This window comes from Pan troglodytes, chromosome 4 (genome assembly GCF_028858775.2).
Source record: "Pan troglodytes isolate AG18354 chromosome 4, NHGRI_mPanTro3-v2.0_pri, whole genome shotgun sequence".
Classification (NCBI taxonomy): domain Eukaryota; kingdom Metazoa; phylum Chordata; class Mammalia; order Primates; family Hominidae; genus Pan; species Pan troglodytes.
This window is the reverse complement of record NC_072402.2, coordinates 174,854,874-174,873,946: the sequence shown is the minus strand read 5'-3', so window position 1 is coordinate 174,873,946 and position 19,073 is coordinate 174,854,874. Positions and strand designations below refer to the sequence as shown.

The 19,073-nt window shown below is 39.6% G+C and overlaps 1 protein-coding gene across 18 annotated transcripts in view; it reads right to left on the bottom strand.

The window, feature by feature from the left end:
- NSD1 (nuclear receptor binding SET domain protein 1) overlaps window positions 1–19,073 on the bottom strand; it is a 170,864-nt gene that overhangs the window by 48,890 nt on the left and 102,901 nt on the right. For all 18 annotated transcript variants that reach the window (XR_010157055.1, XM_016954326.3, XM_054684820.2 and 15 more), the window contains 7 exons: window positions 16,739–16,863; window positions 14,177–14,447; window positions 12,819–12,928; window positions 8,409–8,484; window positions 5,912–6,030; window positions 4,385–4,528; window positions 874–997 (listed from right to left, as the gene is read on the bottom strand). Coding sequence is in view for 17 of the 18 variants with exons in the window: in XM_016954326.3 (XP_016809815.3) it covers window positions 874–997; window positions 4,385–4,528; window positions 5,912–6,030; window positions 8,409–8,484; window positions 12,819–12,928; window positions 14,177–14,447; window positions 16,739–16,863 (969 nt within the window). In the remaining variant the exon portion in view is untranslated. The remainder of the gene's footprint in view (window positions 1–873; window positions 998–4,384; window positions 4,529–5,911; window positions 6,031–8,408; window positions 8,485–12,818; window positions 12,929–14,176; window positions 14,448–16,738; window positions 16,864–19,073) is intronic.

Sequence of the window (19,073 nt, the reverse complement as noted above, 5' to 3'; positions counted from 1 at the left end):
GCATATACGCCCAGGTAGTGTCACTGACCATTATCCTACCCTAATGACACTTTTTCTTTGGGAAGTATCATCCAGATGTGCAGCTTCAATGACTTACAGGCATAAGATCTATACCTCAGCCCTGATTTCTTCACTGTTTACATGCTGTAACATCTACACATCATGCTAAGAAAAAAAAAAAAAAAAGAACACTTTACTTTAGCACAGCTTTATGAAGTGCTTTACCAGCTGGTCTCAGCTGACTAGTCCTATTTTCTAACCCAATCTAAGCATTATAACCCGCAAATAATCTTTTTACTTTTTTGGTAAATATTTTTATCGATGTATAATGTACACACCATAAAGTACACGCATCCTAAGAGTATAGTTGATGAAGTAAACATGGTCATGTAATCACTACGCAGATTAAGAAATATAAAATATTACAAGTAACCAAGAAGCCCTCTTAGTTACTGCCTATGCCTTTTACCTAAAATATCCTAAACTCTATAAACACATTGGCCTGTATTCCATATTCCCCAAATGTTTTACACGCTTTCATTACTAGACCTTCTGCACTTCCCCTCCCGACATCAATTTCTCTTTCTCTCTTAAAGCTAAACACAAATATCTTCCTCTATGGCATTAGCTCATCTTTGCTTACATTACATTCTAAATGTATCACCAACACAATGCTTTTTGCACTGTATTATGCTACCCATTTATTATTCACTTGGGTAGCTTTTCTGAAAGCAGTGACCCCACAGCACCATTTCTATATCTGTAACAACTAGCCCAGTGTTGCCACAAAATAGTGTCTCCAATAAATGTCTTTCCTGAAAAACTTAAAATTCAAACTTTCTTTGGAAGAAGACCGTTCGATATCTACTTTACCTGTGCGACATTCATTGCAGATAAATTTTCCTCTTGGCATCTCAGTCAATCCAAGGCACTCCAGGTGGAAAGCCCCACAGCACTGAGCCTCACATAACAGCAGCTCACCCAATTTTTCACAATTCTGTTAAGAGAAAGAAAACATCTATCTGTTTTTCCATGTTTGAGAATCAAGAGTAAAACCAGTGTCAGTGGGTTAAAGTAAACAAAGGTTAAAAGTGGCAGAAAAGGAGGTGAGAAAGAGGCAAGGGCCCGTAGTTGTAGATTTTAGTCTAGTTACAAAGGTGTACCATTGGAGAGCTTTAACAAAGGAAGGCTAAAATCAGGTATTCATTTTTAAAAAGACTGTTCTGACTGCTACATGGAAAACGAGTTCAAGAGTAGAAAGGTCAGAAAAGAGCATAGAGATAAACCAGAAAGCTACTGAATGGTTCAAGCAACAGACACTGGCTAGCTAGAGTTGGATCATAAAGTTCCAAAAGAGCTCCCACCAAGGTCTAAACAGCCCTTTTGGGACATACCTACAACCATCCCAGAGAGAGATCACTTTTCTGAAATAATCTCAGCTAAGATAGGGCCTCACTTAAGACAGGGGCTTAGGAAATAACAATGGGCATCTGTCACTATAAAACATTGTAAGATTTATCAATTTTTTTTTTTTTTTTTTGAGAGGAAGTCTTGCTCTGTCGCCCAGGATGGAGTACAATGGCGCAATCTTGGCTCACTGCCACCTCTGCCACCCAGGTTCAAGTGATTCTCCTGCCTCAGCCTCCCGAGTAGCTGGGATTACAGGCATGCGCCACCATGCCCAGCTAATTTTTGTATTTCTAGTAGAGATGGGGTTTCACCACGTTGGCCAGGCTGGTCTCGAACTCCTGACCTCATGATCCACCCACCTTGGCCTCCCAAAGTGCTGGGATTACAGGTGTGAGCCACCGCACCCAGCCCAAATATTTTTAAAGCCTTGTACTACTATGAAAAGCAAACAAGGGGAAAGGTGACTAAGTAAGTTTTAGCTTCAAGAACTCATAGAAACAGAATAGGTCTTGATCACTTAAGAATCAAAGCTTAAATAAAAAACAGGACAGCTTTAGGGAGAAAGGTTAGAGAGGTAGCCTGGAATTGATAGGGGAACTCAGGGACTTTATCAACCTATAGTCTGAGATATCCTCAAATGTCTGACTCCCCATTATCTACTATTCACATATAAAAACTGAAAAATAGCACTATATATTGTACTTTGCATATTCAGAGTGCCAATAACGTTTCTATATATGGTAAAAAAAAAAAAAAAACTGACCTTCAGCACTTAAATAGGAAAACGTTAATTACAACGTGAATTAGAAATAAAGTTTTTGCATTAACTAAATGTTATAGACTAATTCTTCAACTGGGAATAACCACGTAATTTATCTTTCAAACTGGGACACCTGAGAGTGAAAAGAAGTGCTATTAATAAATTGTGACAGCACAAGGGACCTACACAAAGACTGATCCAGACAAGCCAGGACCACAGGGTCACCTTACCTTTAACCTTTTCATTAAATGATCTTTGTAAAATGTATTTACACTCTGACTTGTCTCACTAAGTAAATAATGGGCATAACTGTTTTTGAGGATTAAGACTGTTGTTTGGGATCTGGTCCAAGAATGTAATAGTGAAGATAATAGGCAAAGAAACTGGATTGAAATTATATTGGCCACAATAACATTTTCTGGTCTGAGTTTACTTTTTTAGAGATCTCAACTTATTTATCTATTACTATTTATTATTTGTGAGATAGGGTCTCAGTCACCCAGGTGGGAGTGCAGTGGCATGACCATGGCTCACTAAAGCCTCTACCTCCCCAGCTTCAGGTGATCCAATGACCTCAGCCTCCCCAGCAGGGGAATTACAGGCACGAACTGTCATGCCTGGCTAATTTTTGTATTTTTGGCAGAGACAGGGTTTTACCATGTTGCCTGGCTGGTCTCAAATTCCTGGGCTCAAATGATCCACCCACCTCAGCCTCACAAAGTGCTGAGATTAGTGCTGTGCTTGGCCTATGGTTTCAATTTAAAAAAGAAGAACTGGCCGGGCATGGTGGCTCACGCCTGTAATCCCAGCACTTTGGGAGGCCGAGGCGGGCAGATCACGAGGTCAGGAGATCGAGACCATCCTCGCCAACACAGTGAAACCCCATCTCTACCAAAAAATACAAAAAATTAGCTGGACATGGTGGCGGGCGCCTGTAGTCCCGGTACTCGGGAGGCTGAGGCAGGAGAACGGCGTGAACCCAGGAGGCGGAGCTTGCAGTGAGCAGAGATCGCGCCACTGCACTGCAGCCTGGCCGACAGAGCGAGACCTCGTCTCAAAAATAAATAAATAAATAAATAAATTAATTAATTAATAAAAAAGAAAAAAGAAAAACTAACATCCTCAAGTTTTTTGTTTATTTAAAAGACAAGTCTATAATCTTGACCTGTTGGGCTACAGGTATGAGCCACTGCAGCTGGCTAATTTAAAAAAAAGACAAATTTTTTAAAAATAGAGACAGGGGTCTCGCTGTGCTGCCCAGACTGGTCTAGAACTCCTGGCTTCAAGCAATCCTGCTGCCTCAGCTTCCAGAAGCACTGTGATTGTAGGTATGAGCCACTGCGCATTGCCTAACAAGTTTGTATATACTAAATTTTAAGAATTACATAGGTAAATCAAGACCATTAAAAATATATATATTCAAATGGTCATTGACTCTACTCACAAAGACTTCAAGTCTCTAACAATAAAGTGGAATTCCCTATCTCACAGAGAGGCAATCCAACAAAATGGTTAAGACTCTAAACCAACCAAGTCCAACGGAGCTTAAAGGTTAGAAAAACGGAGAGGGAGACTCTAAATCCAGACTGCCGAAGTTTAAATCCAGGCTTCTCTCATGAATATAAGCAAGCTATTTATCCTCTCTGTAATTTAGTTTCCTCATCTGCAAAATGGGAATAATCACCGAACTCTACTTATGAGATTATTAGGATGACTAAATAATGTAATATTTATAAAGTGCTTGGAACAATACTTCATACATAGTAAATACTGTATAAATATTTATTAAATAAATAAAACAATATAGGTGGTAGGCTTTCTAAAGTCACCACATTAAAGGAAAAATACCTCAAAGCTAAAATTACCCTTGAAAAGTTTCTTACAAACCCAAAGATTGTGACACCATGAGAAGTACTGGAGAATTATATTTGAATAAGCAACCAGAGATTCACATATTCCATCTCAGACTTGTTTCGCGGCATATATTCCTTCATAGGCCTTAAGGGCATGTGGTTCATCAACACTAAACTATTTCTCCAAGTATCTTTCTTTGTGGGGAGAAAAAAAGGGGTCAAATCCTTAAAGAAAGTGACTCCACTGGAATCATCCAAAAGCATTGTTATTCTACCAAGAAACCATCATAAAGAGATGGAGTGGGTTTCCCTTTAAAGATGAACATGCAATGAAAACACAAGTGGGCAAACATTTCTCTACCTGACAGACATTCTCCTTGAGTGCAGCTCCTCCACCGCGTTCACCCTGCATTTTTTTAGAGGCAGGCATCCCGGGATCGTGTTCTACACCTTCCTCAACAGTCTCCTTGGGGCTTGTGGCCGTCCTGTGAGGCATTAGTTCTCCCTTGCAAAGAAAAAATAATGTCCCACATCTGTATTATTGATGTCTCTTCCATTTGACCCCCTCCCTCTGGGCTGCTATTTGTCTAGCCATTAAGCACTTACAGATGTTCAGCCAATCACTCGGGCGGACTGCATGCAATGTTAGTTCTAACCCTGCTGTGATTGGGCGGGTAGTGGGCGCCTCATGCCCTGCCACTAACTGCTCTGAGGCTGTTTGTTCCACTGGAACTTTCTGAGCTGTTCCATTTTAAGGTTTCACTAAGGGAGAGAAAACATTCTTAAGTTTATTTGATTACTTATTTGTCCTTCCAAGATCAGTGTTTCCTAAATAATGCCCCTCTTGGGCATTCTATTCAAATTGTCCTGGAAAGAAACATTCTGCATCATAATGAGTGATGCTGACCTGACTTCTCTCTTTTAACCTGAGTTGGATACCCGAAGATAATATCAATGATTGCACTGATGCTTTGCAAGTAAATGGTTTTAAATCTTTTGTTTCCTGAAGGCCGATATTCATAAAAATTGTCCTAAGATTAAGTAGCTGATGGTCTCAAGAAATAAGCAAGTAAATCTTCCCGCTAACCACAGCAGTCTCGATTTTTTTTTTTTTTTTTTAAGTAGAGACAAGGTCTCACTGTATTTCACAGGTTGGTCTCGAAATCCTGTTCTCATATGATCCTCCCACTTCAGCCTCCCAAAGAGCTGAGTGTCATGAGCCACAACGCCCAGCCAGCAGTCTCAATTTTTTTCTTTTGCAACAGAGTCTCATTCTGTCACCCAGGCTGGAGGGCAGTGGCATGATTTCGGCTCACTACAACCTCTGCCTCAAGGGTTCAAGTGATTCTTGTGCCTCTGCCCGATTAGCTGGAATTATAGGCGCATGCCACCACACTCAGGTAATTTCTGTATTGTTAGTAGAGATGAGGTTTCACCATGTTGGCAAGGCTGGTCTCGAACTCTCAACCTCAAGTTATCTTCCCGCCTCGGCCTCCCAAAGTGTTGGGATTACAGGCGTGAGCCACAGCACCTGGCCAGTTTCAACTTTTATAGGACAGTATCTATGTTCCTTCAGATCATATGCTGACTTGATATTGTACTCTCCGGTTTTACAAGTTTACTTAACGATGAAACACTTATATACCTGATTGGACACCTACAGCATAGGATGTGATGATCTTTTAAAAAGACCATATTGACAGCTGCAATACATGCCTTGCCTTATTATTAGGATAAGGCTCTACTTTTCCTCCAAGATTCCTTATGGCCATCAGCCATTTCAGTAGAATAGTATTCTTAAGAAAACTCAAGGGAAAGAGGGATGTGGCCTCTGGTGTGAAAAGTAGCTTCTCTTTAGAAGGTGAAAAGATCAGGAACTGAGTAATACCTCTGAGCCTGGCATCTCTTTTGACGAGTCATCATTTTTCACTTTTTTACACTGCATCTTGGCTGCAGCATGCCTCTGTCGTTTTCGCTTCCTTGGCTTGTCAAATATCTTGGTAGTGCCTATGACAGGAAAATAGGTGTTAACTGCTGGCTAGTAACACACATGTCCAAAATCTCTTATCCTATTATTAGAATAAAAACCAACCTTAAAACTCATTTAATTCTCCAGCTTTGTGGATTAGGAAAACGGGGGAAATAATTGAGACTAACTCATGATGACATAACAAGAAGGAAATGGCTACATATATGTAACTGCTCCCTCATATAGATTAAATAGTAAGTGTATAGGTTATTACAGAAATTTTAATTTATATGATGGAAATGACAAATCTTGTAGTTCCTCAAAGGAATTAAATCCTATAGATGAAGGGGAAATGCATTTTACTAGTCATCAAAAGATACCACTCCCTAGACTTCAAGACTGGAGACAATAATATAAATCACTATATGATTTAAAGATTAAGGACTGGGCACCGTGGCTCAAGCCTGTAATCCCAGCACTTTGAGAGGCTGAGGCCGGCAGATCACATGAGGTCAGGAATTCGAGACCAGCCTGACCAACATAGTGAAATCCTGTCTCTACTAAAAATACAAAATTAGCCAGGCATGGTGGTGCATGCCTGTAATCCCAGCTACTCAGGAGGTTGAGGCAGGAGAATCACTTGAAACCAGGAGGTAGAGGTTGCAGTGAGCCGAGATCACGCCACCGCACTCCAGCCTGGGTAACAAGAGCGAAACTCCATCTCAAAAAAAAATAAAAAATAAAAAAAATAAAAGGATTAAGATGGAGAGTTGAGGCTGGGCAGGGTGGCTCATGCCTGTAATCCCAGCACTTTGGGAGGCCAAGGTGGACAGATCACGAGGTCAGGAGATCAAGACCATCCTGGCCAACATGGTGAAACCCTATCTCTACTAAAAATACAAAACAAATTAGCCAGGCGTGAGGGAGTGCATCTGTAGTCCCAGCTACTCAGGAGGCTGAGGCAGGAGAATCGCTTGAACCTGGGAGGTGGAGGCTGCAGTGAACCGAGATTGTGCCACTGTACTCCAGCCTGGGCAACAGAGCCAGACTCCATCTCAAACCAAAAAAAAAAAAAAAGAAATTCTTCTAGTCCCTCCTGCACTTTCTGTTAAACACATTTCAACTGTGTTATAGAAACATAAAGAGGAATCTAAGAGGTATTTCATAAAACATTTAGGATATTTATGCTAGTTAACAATATGAAAGCTGGAGTTTTGAAGACTGCCTCAGTGAGCTCTTTTTTGACTGCCTGATTGAGTTGGAGAAGCTCTGCCATCAAAACTGCTCGCAGCCTAACACTAAAAGAAGAGTTAATATGAGCACAATAGCAAGATTTGAAATTCTCATAAGCTGGAACACTTAACACAAAATTTATAATGGATAAAGTTTATGTTGTAGGTTTTATTTTAAAAACGAAATATAAAAATACAGGAAAAGAGCTGTTGTTATTATTATTACTACTATTATTTTAAGAGACATGGTCTCTCATTGTTGCCCAGGCTACAGTGCCTGGTGTGAGCAACAGCTCTCTGTAGCCTCAACCTCTCGGGTTCAAGGGATCGTTCCATGTCAGCTTAACAAGTAGCTGTGACTACAGAAATACACCACCATGCCTAGCTAATTTTTTTAAACTGTAGATAGAGACAGGGTCTCACTAAGTGCCAAGCCTGGTCTGGATGGAACACCTGGCCTCAAGTGATCCTCTTATCTTGGCCTCCAAAGCGCTGAAATTGCAGTTGTGGGCCACCATGAACGGCCTGATATTATTTTGAAAGCAGCTTATTTTTAAATCTTACAAGCAAATTGACCAACCTATGGGATTACAATTGTCACATAGCTAAAATAAGCTAACATGTTGCTAGATTTACTTGTTAGAAAATTTAATAATCGTAGGCCACATGAAATATATCTTCCCATGATACTCTTTGCTAGCAGACCACATCTGTTGCAGTGTGCTCAAATCTGGAATAATATTTCAAAAATGACACTAATCAATAAATGGCATTGGCAGACAAATGAAGAGTGGAAGAAAGAAGTGGCATGGAGAAAACCTGGGGTGGATAAGAAGACAGGAGTATGACCATGAAATTGGTCAGGTGTGGATTTAGTTCCCTGACCTTGCTACCTTGTTCATCTTCACATTTCTTCTATAAAACAGGAATACTACAGATAATAACCTAACTCTCTGTAATGCTTTAGAGAGATTACAGGTAGCATTCCTACTAAAAGTCCTGGTAGAGTAGATATTCAATTTATCAATATTTTTTCTTTTTCAGGAAGCAGATTTTGGGCAAACCAGTTTTAAAACTTGTACCTCACTGGTCGGGCTTACACATGTAACAATTTTTGTGGTTAACAGACAAAGCGCTTCAAACTTACTACTGCATTATGTTTTTTAAATCTCAAAAATACTCACCTCCACCAAAATCTTTTGAATAAGATGTGGCACAAGATTCAGTTATGCCATTCTCCAGGTGACCAGCTTCATAGCACTATAAATAAGTGAAAACAACACCATTTACAGAGGAATGAAAAAATAAACCCTTTACTTTATATGCCAAAGTCTGAATTGTCAGCTGCCATGGATATTGAATTTTGACTTGTTTTAGCAATTAAAGAAATCAACCTGACCACAGTAAAGGGTTGAACGGAAACTTCAGGGGGAAAGGAATCAGATTTTAAAATGCTCCAACAGACAGGGCATGATGGCTCACACCTGTAATCCTAGCACGTTAGGAGGCTGAGGCGGGTGGATCACCTGAGGTTGAGAGTTAAAGACCAGCCTGACCAACATGGAGAAACCCCATCACTACTAAAAATACAAAATTAGTCAGGTGTGGTGGCACATGCCTGTAATCCCAGCTACTCAGGAGGCTGAGGCAGGAGAATTGCTTGAACTTGGGAGAGGCAGAGGTTGCAGTGAGCCAAGATCGCACCACTGCACTCCAGTCTAGGCAATAAAAGCGAGACTCCATCTTAAAACAAAACAAAACAAAACAAAAACAATGCTCCAACAGACCTGTGAACACCACCTACTCCTTAAGAAAAAATAAAGACTTGCCAGAGATTTCCAACATATAGACTAGATACACAATGCTTTCTGTGACTGAAATGGATGGAGAAAGAGAAGGGGTATGTACCCAGAGATCCACAGGCTCAATTTTATTGCACTCCACCCTGTACTTAAAATCCATCTTCATGGCTGGGTGCAGTGGCCCATGCCTGTAATCTCAGCACTTTGGGAGGCCGAGGGGGGCAGATCACCTGAGGTCAGGAATTTGAATCCAGCCTGGCCAACCATGGCCAATATGGTGAAACCCCGTTTCTACTAAAAATTATACAAAAATTAGCTAGGTGCAGTGGCGCACGCCTGTAATCCCAGCTACTCGGGAGGCTGAAGCAGGAGAACTGTTTGAACCCAGGAGGCAGAGGTTGCACTGAGCCAAGATCGCGCCACTGCACTACAGCCTGGGAGACAGAGCAAGTCTCAAAAAAAGAAAGAAAGAAAGAAAGAAAAATAACCCATCTTCCTACAATTGTATTCACAGCTATTAGATTTGACAGAGACCTGTTTACCTGGTGAACTGTAAATTAAACAGTTCTGAAATACTGAATGACATTCCAACTTAAAATGACTTCAGATTAATCCAAATTAAAGCAACATTAAAACTCAAAACAAATACTCAACATCAGGAGTCTAATCAAGAGCCACACATTTTATTCACCTCACCCACTACTAATATACTTCTATGAATTAGTTCCACCCCAAGCAAATGTCTTTTCCTACAAGAATGATAATATTCTTCATCATAACTGTAAAACAACATTTAGTGGTCACAAAAAGTTAGTATAGTAAAGGCCATTCTGGCTGGGCACGGTGGTTCACACCTGTATTCCCAGCATTTTGGGGGGCCGAGGCAGACGGATCACCTGAGGTCGGGAGTTCGAGACCAGCCCGACTACCATGGAGAAACCCTGCCTCTACTAAAAATACAAAAAATTAGCCAGGCATGGTGGCACATCCCTGTAATCCCAGCTACTTCGGAGGCTGGGGTAGGAGAATCGCATGAACCTGGAAGGTGGAGGTTGTGGTGAGCCGAGATTGTGCCATTGCATTCCAGCCTAGACAACAAAAGCAAAACTCTGTCTCAAATAAATAAATAAATAAATAATAAAGGCCATTTTTGTTGTAGAGTTCCTAATGTTTGTAACTAAAACAAGATAAAATACAGCTGTGAATTTCTGAATGCTCATTTTATCATATTAATAAATCATAAGACTGCAATTCTCCTCATGTTCACTATATATCAGAAGTCTATTTCAAGTAAAATGAATGGGCAAATGTTAGGTATCCAATTCAACAAAACGAGACTCCTACACAAATCCACAAAATACATTTCTGTAATTTTTTTAAAAATAGCAATCATTTTATTTAGATAACAAATTAGTTCATTGTTTAACAGTTACCCAAAAGCTGTGGAACAAAATAATTACAATGCTCCCCAAACTACAGTCAGAGAATAATGCAGGAAATAGTCTCATTTCTATTATGATCAATTTTATAACTGAAAATAAAAATTAACAGCACACACACACACACATGCACACACACAACAATCATACCATATGAATAAAAATCAAACTATTCTGTTTAGAATGAAAAAGACCAAAGAACTTCTTAGAGGATGTGACTAAGATGCCAGTAACTTACTTTGTATATATAGTCTAGTGTGGATATACATTAAGCCAGAGTACCCTTAAAGCACTACCAGAACAGATCAATCTCTCATTCTGTTTGACATACTGATTAATCCACCTGCAGACAGGGTGGTGGTGTGCCTGGTAAACTAAAATGGAACTGAATCATGGCTTTAGCCTTATGACAAAATATACCTCAGAGTAACCAGGACTTCAACAATGAAGTAGGCCAGGTCAGATGGCAGGACAGACTCCCAAACAGACAAGAGGACACTTTACTCCAGAGTTTGGTGCTAGCCATAACCAATAATTCTGATTTTCTCTTGCTCTGATCCCAAATTTAACGGCAACCTCCTCTCCCCAAAAGTAAAAATTCAACAGTGACAAAGAGTTATTAAGTATAATTAATACTTAAAAGATACTGGGAATCTAAGAGAGGGTGAGGATAAATATCAGGGAGTATTTTTTCTTTTTTTTTTGAGAGAGAGTGAGTCTCGCTCTGTCGCCTAGGCTGGAGTGCAATGGCATGACCTCGACTCACTGCAACCTCTGCCTCCCAGGTTCCAGCAATTCTCCTGTCTCAGCCTCCTGAGTAGCTGGGATTATGCGCAGGTACCACGACGCCCAGCCATTTTTTTTTTTTTTGTATTATTAGTAGAGACGGGGTTTCACCATGTTGGCCAGGCTGGTCTCCAACTCCTGACCGCAAGTGATCTGCCCACCTGCGCCTCCCAAAGTGCTGGGATTACAGGTGTGAGCCACCGCACCCAGCCAATATCAGTGATTTTTTGGTAAATGGTGCTGAAACAACTGGACATCAATATGGGGGAGAACAAAACTCCATCTCAAAAATTCAAGATGGAACAAAGATCTATATGTGAAACCAGAACCAAAAAGCTCCTAAAAGAAAACACAGGGAGAACATCTTTGTGTCCATGGGGCACACAAAAATTTCATTTATTGATTGATTGACTGAGACAGGGTCTTGCTCTGTCACCCAGGGTGGAGTGCAATAGCGCAATCATAGCTCACTGCAGCCTCGACCTCCGGGGCTCAAGACATCCTACCACTTCAGCCTTCTGAGTAGCTGGGACCAGACACGCAACACCACACCATTTTCTGGGGTTTTTTTGGGACAGTTTTTTGTTTTGTAGAGACAAGGTCTCCTTTATTGCCCAGGCTGGTCTCAAGCTCCTGAGCTTAAGCAATCCTACTGCCTCAGGTTCCCTAAGTCCTGGGATTATAGGCTTGAGCCATCACAATAGATTTTTTATTTTTTTGAGACGGAGTCTCGCCCTGTCACCCAGGCTGGAGTGCAGTGGCGCAATCTCGGCTCACTGCAAGCTCCGCCTCCTGGGTTCACACCATTCTCCTGCCTCAGCCTCCTGAGTAGCTGGGACTACAGGCGCCTGCCACCACGCCCGGCTAATTTTTTGTATTTTTAGTAGAGAGGGGGTTTCTCCATGTTAGCCAGGATGGTCTCGATATCCTGACCTCGTGATCCGCCCGCCTCAGCCTCCCAAAATGCTGGGATTACAGGCATGAGCCACTGCGCCCGGCCACCATCACACTAGATTTCTTGAATAAAACACAAAAAGTATTTATCACATAAAAAAAAAAATTGATACCCAGTCTCTACCAAAAAAAGACAAAAAATTAACTGGTGAGCCTGGGAGGCAGAGATTACAGTGAGCCAAAATTATGCCACTGCACTCCAGCCTGGGTGACAGAATCAGACCCTGTCTCAAAAAAACAAAACAAAAGGGCTACGACGACACGGCAATAGGAGAGTAGACTAGTGATATTTGAGATAGTAGTTTAGTAGAAAACAGGTAAGAGGATTTGAACCCAGAAAAGAAATTATAACAAACACAAACTTAATCTTCAAAGCATTTAAAAATTTTTTTCACTTGGAAAGGAAACCTGAAACCAGTTTATACACATACATGGTCACACAACCGCAAAACAGCCTTTCATGTAGGAAATCTCAGATCATGTATGACTGCTAACACACACACTAATTTCTATATGTATGTACATCAATGTTATAACTGCTACTCAAAATGTCATTTTTAAAATTTCTAATTTCCTGAGTTTATTTCTTTTAGAACTTACAAAAATAACATACCTTTTTAGAAAGGCCAAGGTCCCCCTTCTTGGGCATAAATCCAGGGTCTAAATCATTGGATTCAAGAAGTTTCTTAGTTGGTTTTCTTTGACGTTTACTTTCATAATTTCCTGAAATGCATGTATCTTTACATTAGATGATTTAGAAACTGGGCACAAGTTAATTTTTAAAAAATCTGTATACCACACAAAATGAATCTCAATGTTTTTGATGTTTTCCCCGTCATCTTATGGGAAGAGGCAGGATGGTAATTTGCTTATTATAAAATATTAGTAAACAAAACAAGTAAACAGTTCTCAATGCAAGCACCAACTAATGTGAGGGATGTGTGTGTGGTGACTTTAACTCACAAAATCACTAAGGGAGAAGTCAGAAGGACGGAACTGCCTTTATAACAACTGATTGTTGGTGAGGATAAAATAAGGAGAAGTGGAGTGAAATAGAACTTGGATCATGGTCATAAATGGACAAAGATTATAGTTTCTGCTCTGCCCCTAAGTAAATAAAATTCAATAGGTAAAAGATAATTCATAGGATCACTCAAGAATAATATAAAAGAGCTGACTTAATAGAGTTTTGGCACATAGTAGGTACTGAAATAATAACTATCTTTACTATTCTTTCAAAAATCTTTTTTATTATACCCAACTAGTTTAAGCACAATTGGAATCGTTTCTTTAAGGAATAACATCAAAAGCTACTGTTGATAATGTAAAAAAGTTATATCCAAAATTTAAAGGGGTACAGAAAAGAGGATTCTTGCCATTCCTTGACTGACTATAATATTCAATAGTTACAAGGTGAATTAGAGACAATATGTTTAGATCCAACTCTCCCCAGGTGATATATAAAGAATGATCAAGTGAGAAGTAACTGGTAATTAACTTCTAATGAACTGGTAATTACTATGTTGTCAGGTATATAACATTATACATTAATACATTATGATCTCCATTTATAGATGAGGAAACAAGTTCAGAGATTAAACAACTTCCCAAGTAACACAAGGATTGGTGGAGCCAGCACTTGAAGCATAGTGCTTATTCCACTAATGTGCAGTGCTCCTCTTGAAGCCCTGTTATCCTGGTTGTTAATTTACACAGTGGCTGATCAACAATCATGAAGAGCAACACTGGAGCAAGGAGCATAGTTATTAAAAATACATCTTCTTGATAGTGTGCCACAGTTCATGGTTAGTAACTATATCTAATTAGCCATCACTTTAAGTATTTCCCAGGACAAAAGGGGGTAGTTTATTGTATATAGATATAATGTTGGCTTTACATCAAAACATACTAAAATCTCCTGCTTCCTCTAATCATATCTGCTCAAATACTGAGACCCCAACCCCACCTTACCTGGCGTTTTAACTAGCAATTCCTCAGACTCAAGGGCAGGCCGTGGAGAGACTTCCGGAGCCACAGGCACAGACAAGGTCAGCTGCGGCAACTCAGCATGTCCACCTCCAAGTTCTGACTGAGCCAAGGGGCCCTCCAAAAACGGAGCCTCCCTTTCAAGAACTGGAGGCTCTTCTTTGGTTGAAATCAAAGAATTCTCGTCCACCTGCTTGTTCTGAGCACTAGATCGACCTCGGGCTAGAAGGCTTTCCTCTTCACAGCGGGAACTTACCTAAGAACAAAAAATAAAAATAGAGTCCACAGGCCAAAATTGTTGTAATTTAAGTGTCAAAAAGAATAACGCACTTTAAAAGGAATGAAATTCTGACAAAGGCTACAAAAAGTGGATGAACCTTGAAGACATTATGTATGCTAAGGGAAATTACTTAGACACAAAGAACAAATATCGTATGATTTCAAGTATATGAGGTATCTAGAATAAGAAAATTCTTGAGACAGAAAATAGAATGGCAATTGCCAGGGGCTGAGCAGAAAAGGGAGTTATTGGTTAATGGGCATTGACTTTTAATTTGGAAAGATGAAAAAAATTATCGAGATGGATGGTGGAGATGGTTGCACAACAATGTAACTGTGCTTCATGCTACTGAACTGTACACTTAAAAATGGATAAAATAGGCTGGGTGCGGTGGCTCACGCCTGTAATTCCAGAACTTTGGGAGGCCAAGGCAGGCAGATCACGAGGTCAGGAGATCAAGACCATCCTGGCTAACATGGTGAAACCCTGTCTCTACCTAAAAATGCAAAAAATTAGCCAGGTATGGTGGCGGGCACCTGTAGTCCCAGCTACTCGGGAGGCTGAGGCAGGAGAATGGTGTGAACAGGAGAGGCAGAGCTTGCAGTGAGCCGAGATCATACCACTGCACTCCAGCCTGGGCAACAGAGCGAGACTCCATCTCAAAAAAAAAAAAAAAAAAAAAAAAGATAAAATAATAAAATTTACATTATATATATATATTTTTAACCAAAATTAAATGAAGTTGACTGAGATACACTGAAGCTATAATATTGATAAGTCCACAACAATAATTCAAAAGCAGGGGAAAGAGACTGCTCTAATGTCTCCAATTAAAACAACTACTAATGAACTCCTTAATGTTACAATTGGTAATTAATGGGAAAGAAAGAAGCACTTATTCTGCCTTTCAAGTATTTCAGGACAATAACAGAGTCCAATTAATGAAAGAGACTATCAGTTAATAAAAATAGAGAAAATAATAAAATCTGAAAGTCTTCATTTTGTAACCTCTAATAAAATTATTGATATAGGTAAAGATCCTCAACTGGGGTTTTCAAAAAACCATCAGGGAAGCTGGGCATGGTGGCCCACACCTGTAATCCCAACACTCTGGGAGGCTGAGGCAGAAAGATCACTGGAGCCCAGGAATTCGAGACCAGCCAGGGCAACATAGTGGGACACCGCCTCTACAAAAAAAAAATGTTGTCAAAAATTAGCCAGGTGTGGTAGTGTGCACCTTTGGTCCCAACTACTCAGGAGGCTGAGACGGAAAGATTGCTTAAACCCAGGAGGTCAAGGCTGCAGTGAACCGTGTTCGTGCATCTCTGCACTCCAGCTTGGGCAAGACACTGTCTCAATTTTAAAAAAGAAAGAACAAACTGTCAGGGAATGGCTGATGGGAATAAAACATTTTTTAACCCTCTAATGTACAATATATTCCACATTATCATCTCTGATATAGTCTAGCTAAAAATGTTCAACTTTCAATCTATCAAACTGATAGGTTCTATCTTCCATTTGACAGAGAACAGGAGATAGAGAAAACAATCTAAGTGACACCTATGAGGAAGCAATTACACAAATACAGAAAGTAGATGACTTTATATGTCACTCTCTTATAGACATGATCATGATCATGAAAAAAGGGATTGTTCTGAATTCAAAGTGATTTGAGAACCATAACAACCAGTTACAATGAGCAGTCCTAGATTGAGTCCTGGTATGAATAATCCAAAGGTAAAGGTTAGGGGATAATTGATGAAATTTGAAAGACAGTTGATGTCAGATAAACAGATCTTATATAAGATGTAAATATGTTAAATTGATTATAAAGGAAAATGTTCCATTTTTTAACTACGTATTAAACTATGTAGGGGTAGAATGTCAAGATGTCTCTATTTCATTTTAAAAAACTGAGTTGAAAAATAAGACAAGATATATTTACTTTTGAAATTAGGGTCAGACTATATATATTTCACTTTATAGCCTATATTTTTACTTAAGATTAAATCATAACAATATTCCTAAGTCATTACTCTTTGAAGGCAAAGAGGGAAAAATATATACATAAAGAAATATAATATGTAGATTCATTTATATATTTCCTGAATAACCACTAAATCCTAAGTACTGTGCTAGAAGCAGAGAATAAAAAACAAGATCCCAGTTAAGGAAATTATTGTTTCATGAAGATAAAGTATGACACTGAAGATAAAATTGCAGTTTCCTAAGGACCAGTGAAAGTTTGCTGAAATTTTGCAACATACCTTGTGCACCTGCTCCTGTACCTTCTTTTGTTTTTTCTTAGGAGCAAATATCTGATCATATTCTTCTGTATATTCCAAAAGCCACTTGCTTGGCTTCCTAAGGCGTTTCTTCTCTGACCGCACAGCTAAAAGATGATAAACAAATTCAACATTAATCAAAAAGCTTCAGGAAAACCCACTGTTTTTATGAGACCACCTGATACTCCCAAAAGTAACCAGATGGGAAACCACATAGTAAAATAGACTATGGCTTAAGATGCAAGAGGCACAAAATGGCTTATGTTTTCTCATATGCAAAAGGAGTTGGGGGAGACAAAAGGACTTGTGTTACCTTATATACACAAATAATAGAATATATGTGGCCCATCCAATATTAAGGAAAAGGTTAAATTTAAAGCCAGGTCTTATAGTCACTGACACCTGTACATATAAAGCTAATATATACCTAACAAAAATGTAGCATCTAGATCAGGTAAATAGGTAAAATACATCTTGAGTTACAGGCTAAGTATGCCTTATCTGAAACGCTTGGGATCAGAAGTGATTCAGAATTTTTCATATTTTGTAATATTTGCATATATATATAATAAGTTATCTTGGGGATGGGACCCAAATTGAAATACCAAACTCATTTATGTATTACACACATCTTTTATACACATAGCCTGAAGGTAATTTTACAAAATATTTATTTTCTACATTATACAAAGTTCGTGTACAGTGAACCATGAGAAAGCAAAAGTGTCATTATCTCAGCCACCCATGTGGAATATCTGTGGTTGTTTGGCATTACCATCATTCCTGTCTCTGAATTTATGTGCTACTGACAGGCAAACATTTTCTTATACTTATTCACACATAAGTACTTAACAGTAAAAATATGACATACCATTAATACAGTGAAAAAGTAATGTGTTCAGGGTAGCTAAGCAGCACAGTAGTATCAGGAGAATACATGTATCAGCTGATAAAAAAACAGTAATAACAATGTTGGGCATTATGTCTCCATCTATGATGCTGTGTTTTGATTAAAAGGTTACTGTATACTGTTTTATTTTATAAGGTAAGAAGAAACATCATCAGAAGCAATTAGGAACCAGGAAGTCCTCTAGGAATGAAGAGGCATTCTGTGGGATGGCTTTTTAAAATGTTTCCTCTAAAGTCATCTGTCTCATTAACAACGAGTATTGTCTAGAAGGATCTCATTTTATTCATTTATTTATTTTTTGAGACGGGGGCTCACTCTGTCACCCAGGCTGGCGTGCAACGGCATGATCTCAGCTCACTGCAACCTTCGCCTTCCAGGATCAAGCGATTCTACTGCCTCAGCCTCCTGAGTAGCTGGGATTACAGGCGCCTGCCACCACACCCAGCTAATTTTGTATTTTTAGTACAGACAGCATTTCACCGGGTTGGCCAGGCTGTTCTCGAACTCCTGACCTCAAGTGATCTGCCCACCTTGGCCTCCCAAAGTGCTGGGATTACAGGCTCTCGAGACACTGCGCCCAGCCCAAGGCTCTCATTTTATAAACTGACATCATTTCTTTTTCTGTTATGAATGAACACTGCTCTGGTCCTTCAATAAGCCCATCACATACATTAACCATGTCATCTATAGGTACTTTTTCTGCAGTGTTAATGTCATCTTCATTATCACAATCACTCTGATTCAGATCGATATCAGCTCTATCACCATGTTGAACAAAGAAACGGGAGCCTCTTTGTCGATATTAAAAGCTTTCTTGTTATCCACTTCTTCCAGCTTACTGACAAATGGAAGGTATACTTTTTGCATATGTAAGGATGTTACACATTTTTCTCACTTTACTGAAGAAGCCATCAAAATCACCACCTTGTTCATTATCATCAGTGAACACAGCTGAAGGTCAGAAGTGGTGCCAGGCATGCACAGCTGTACCTTTAGTCACTGTGTTCCAGACACTGACAACATCATATATGGCATCCTTCACTCCTTTTGAAACCCTTTCACACCCATACATCTATTCACAGCTGCCAGCATATTCAAGAAAGCGTTTTTATATTTACTCTTCATCAATCTAGGGATTCCCTGGTCATATGGCAGTGAAGTCACACTTCAGGGAAAGCACATGGCATAAACATTATTTTTGATAAAATTGCAGCTGCAGGATGAGCCGAAGAGTTTTCAAGGAGGAACAGTCATCATCCTGTCCAGCTTCCCTGAAATAAGCACCAACTACTGCTATAAAATGTTTGTGAAACCAATCAGAAAAGATGTCCCTAGATATCCATGCGTTTCTGTTAGCATAATAACGAACTGGTAAGAAATTCATGCCTTTGGGGCAGGTGCGGTGGC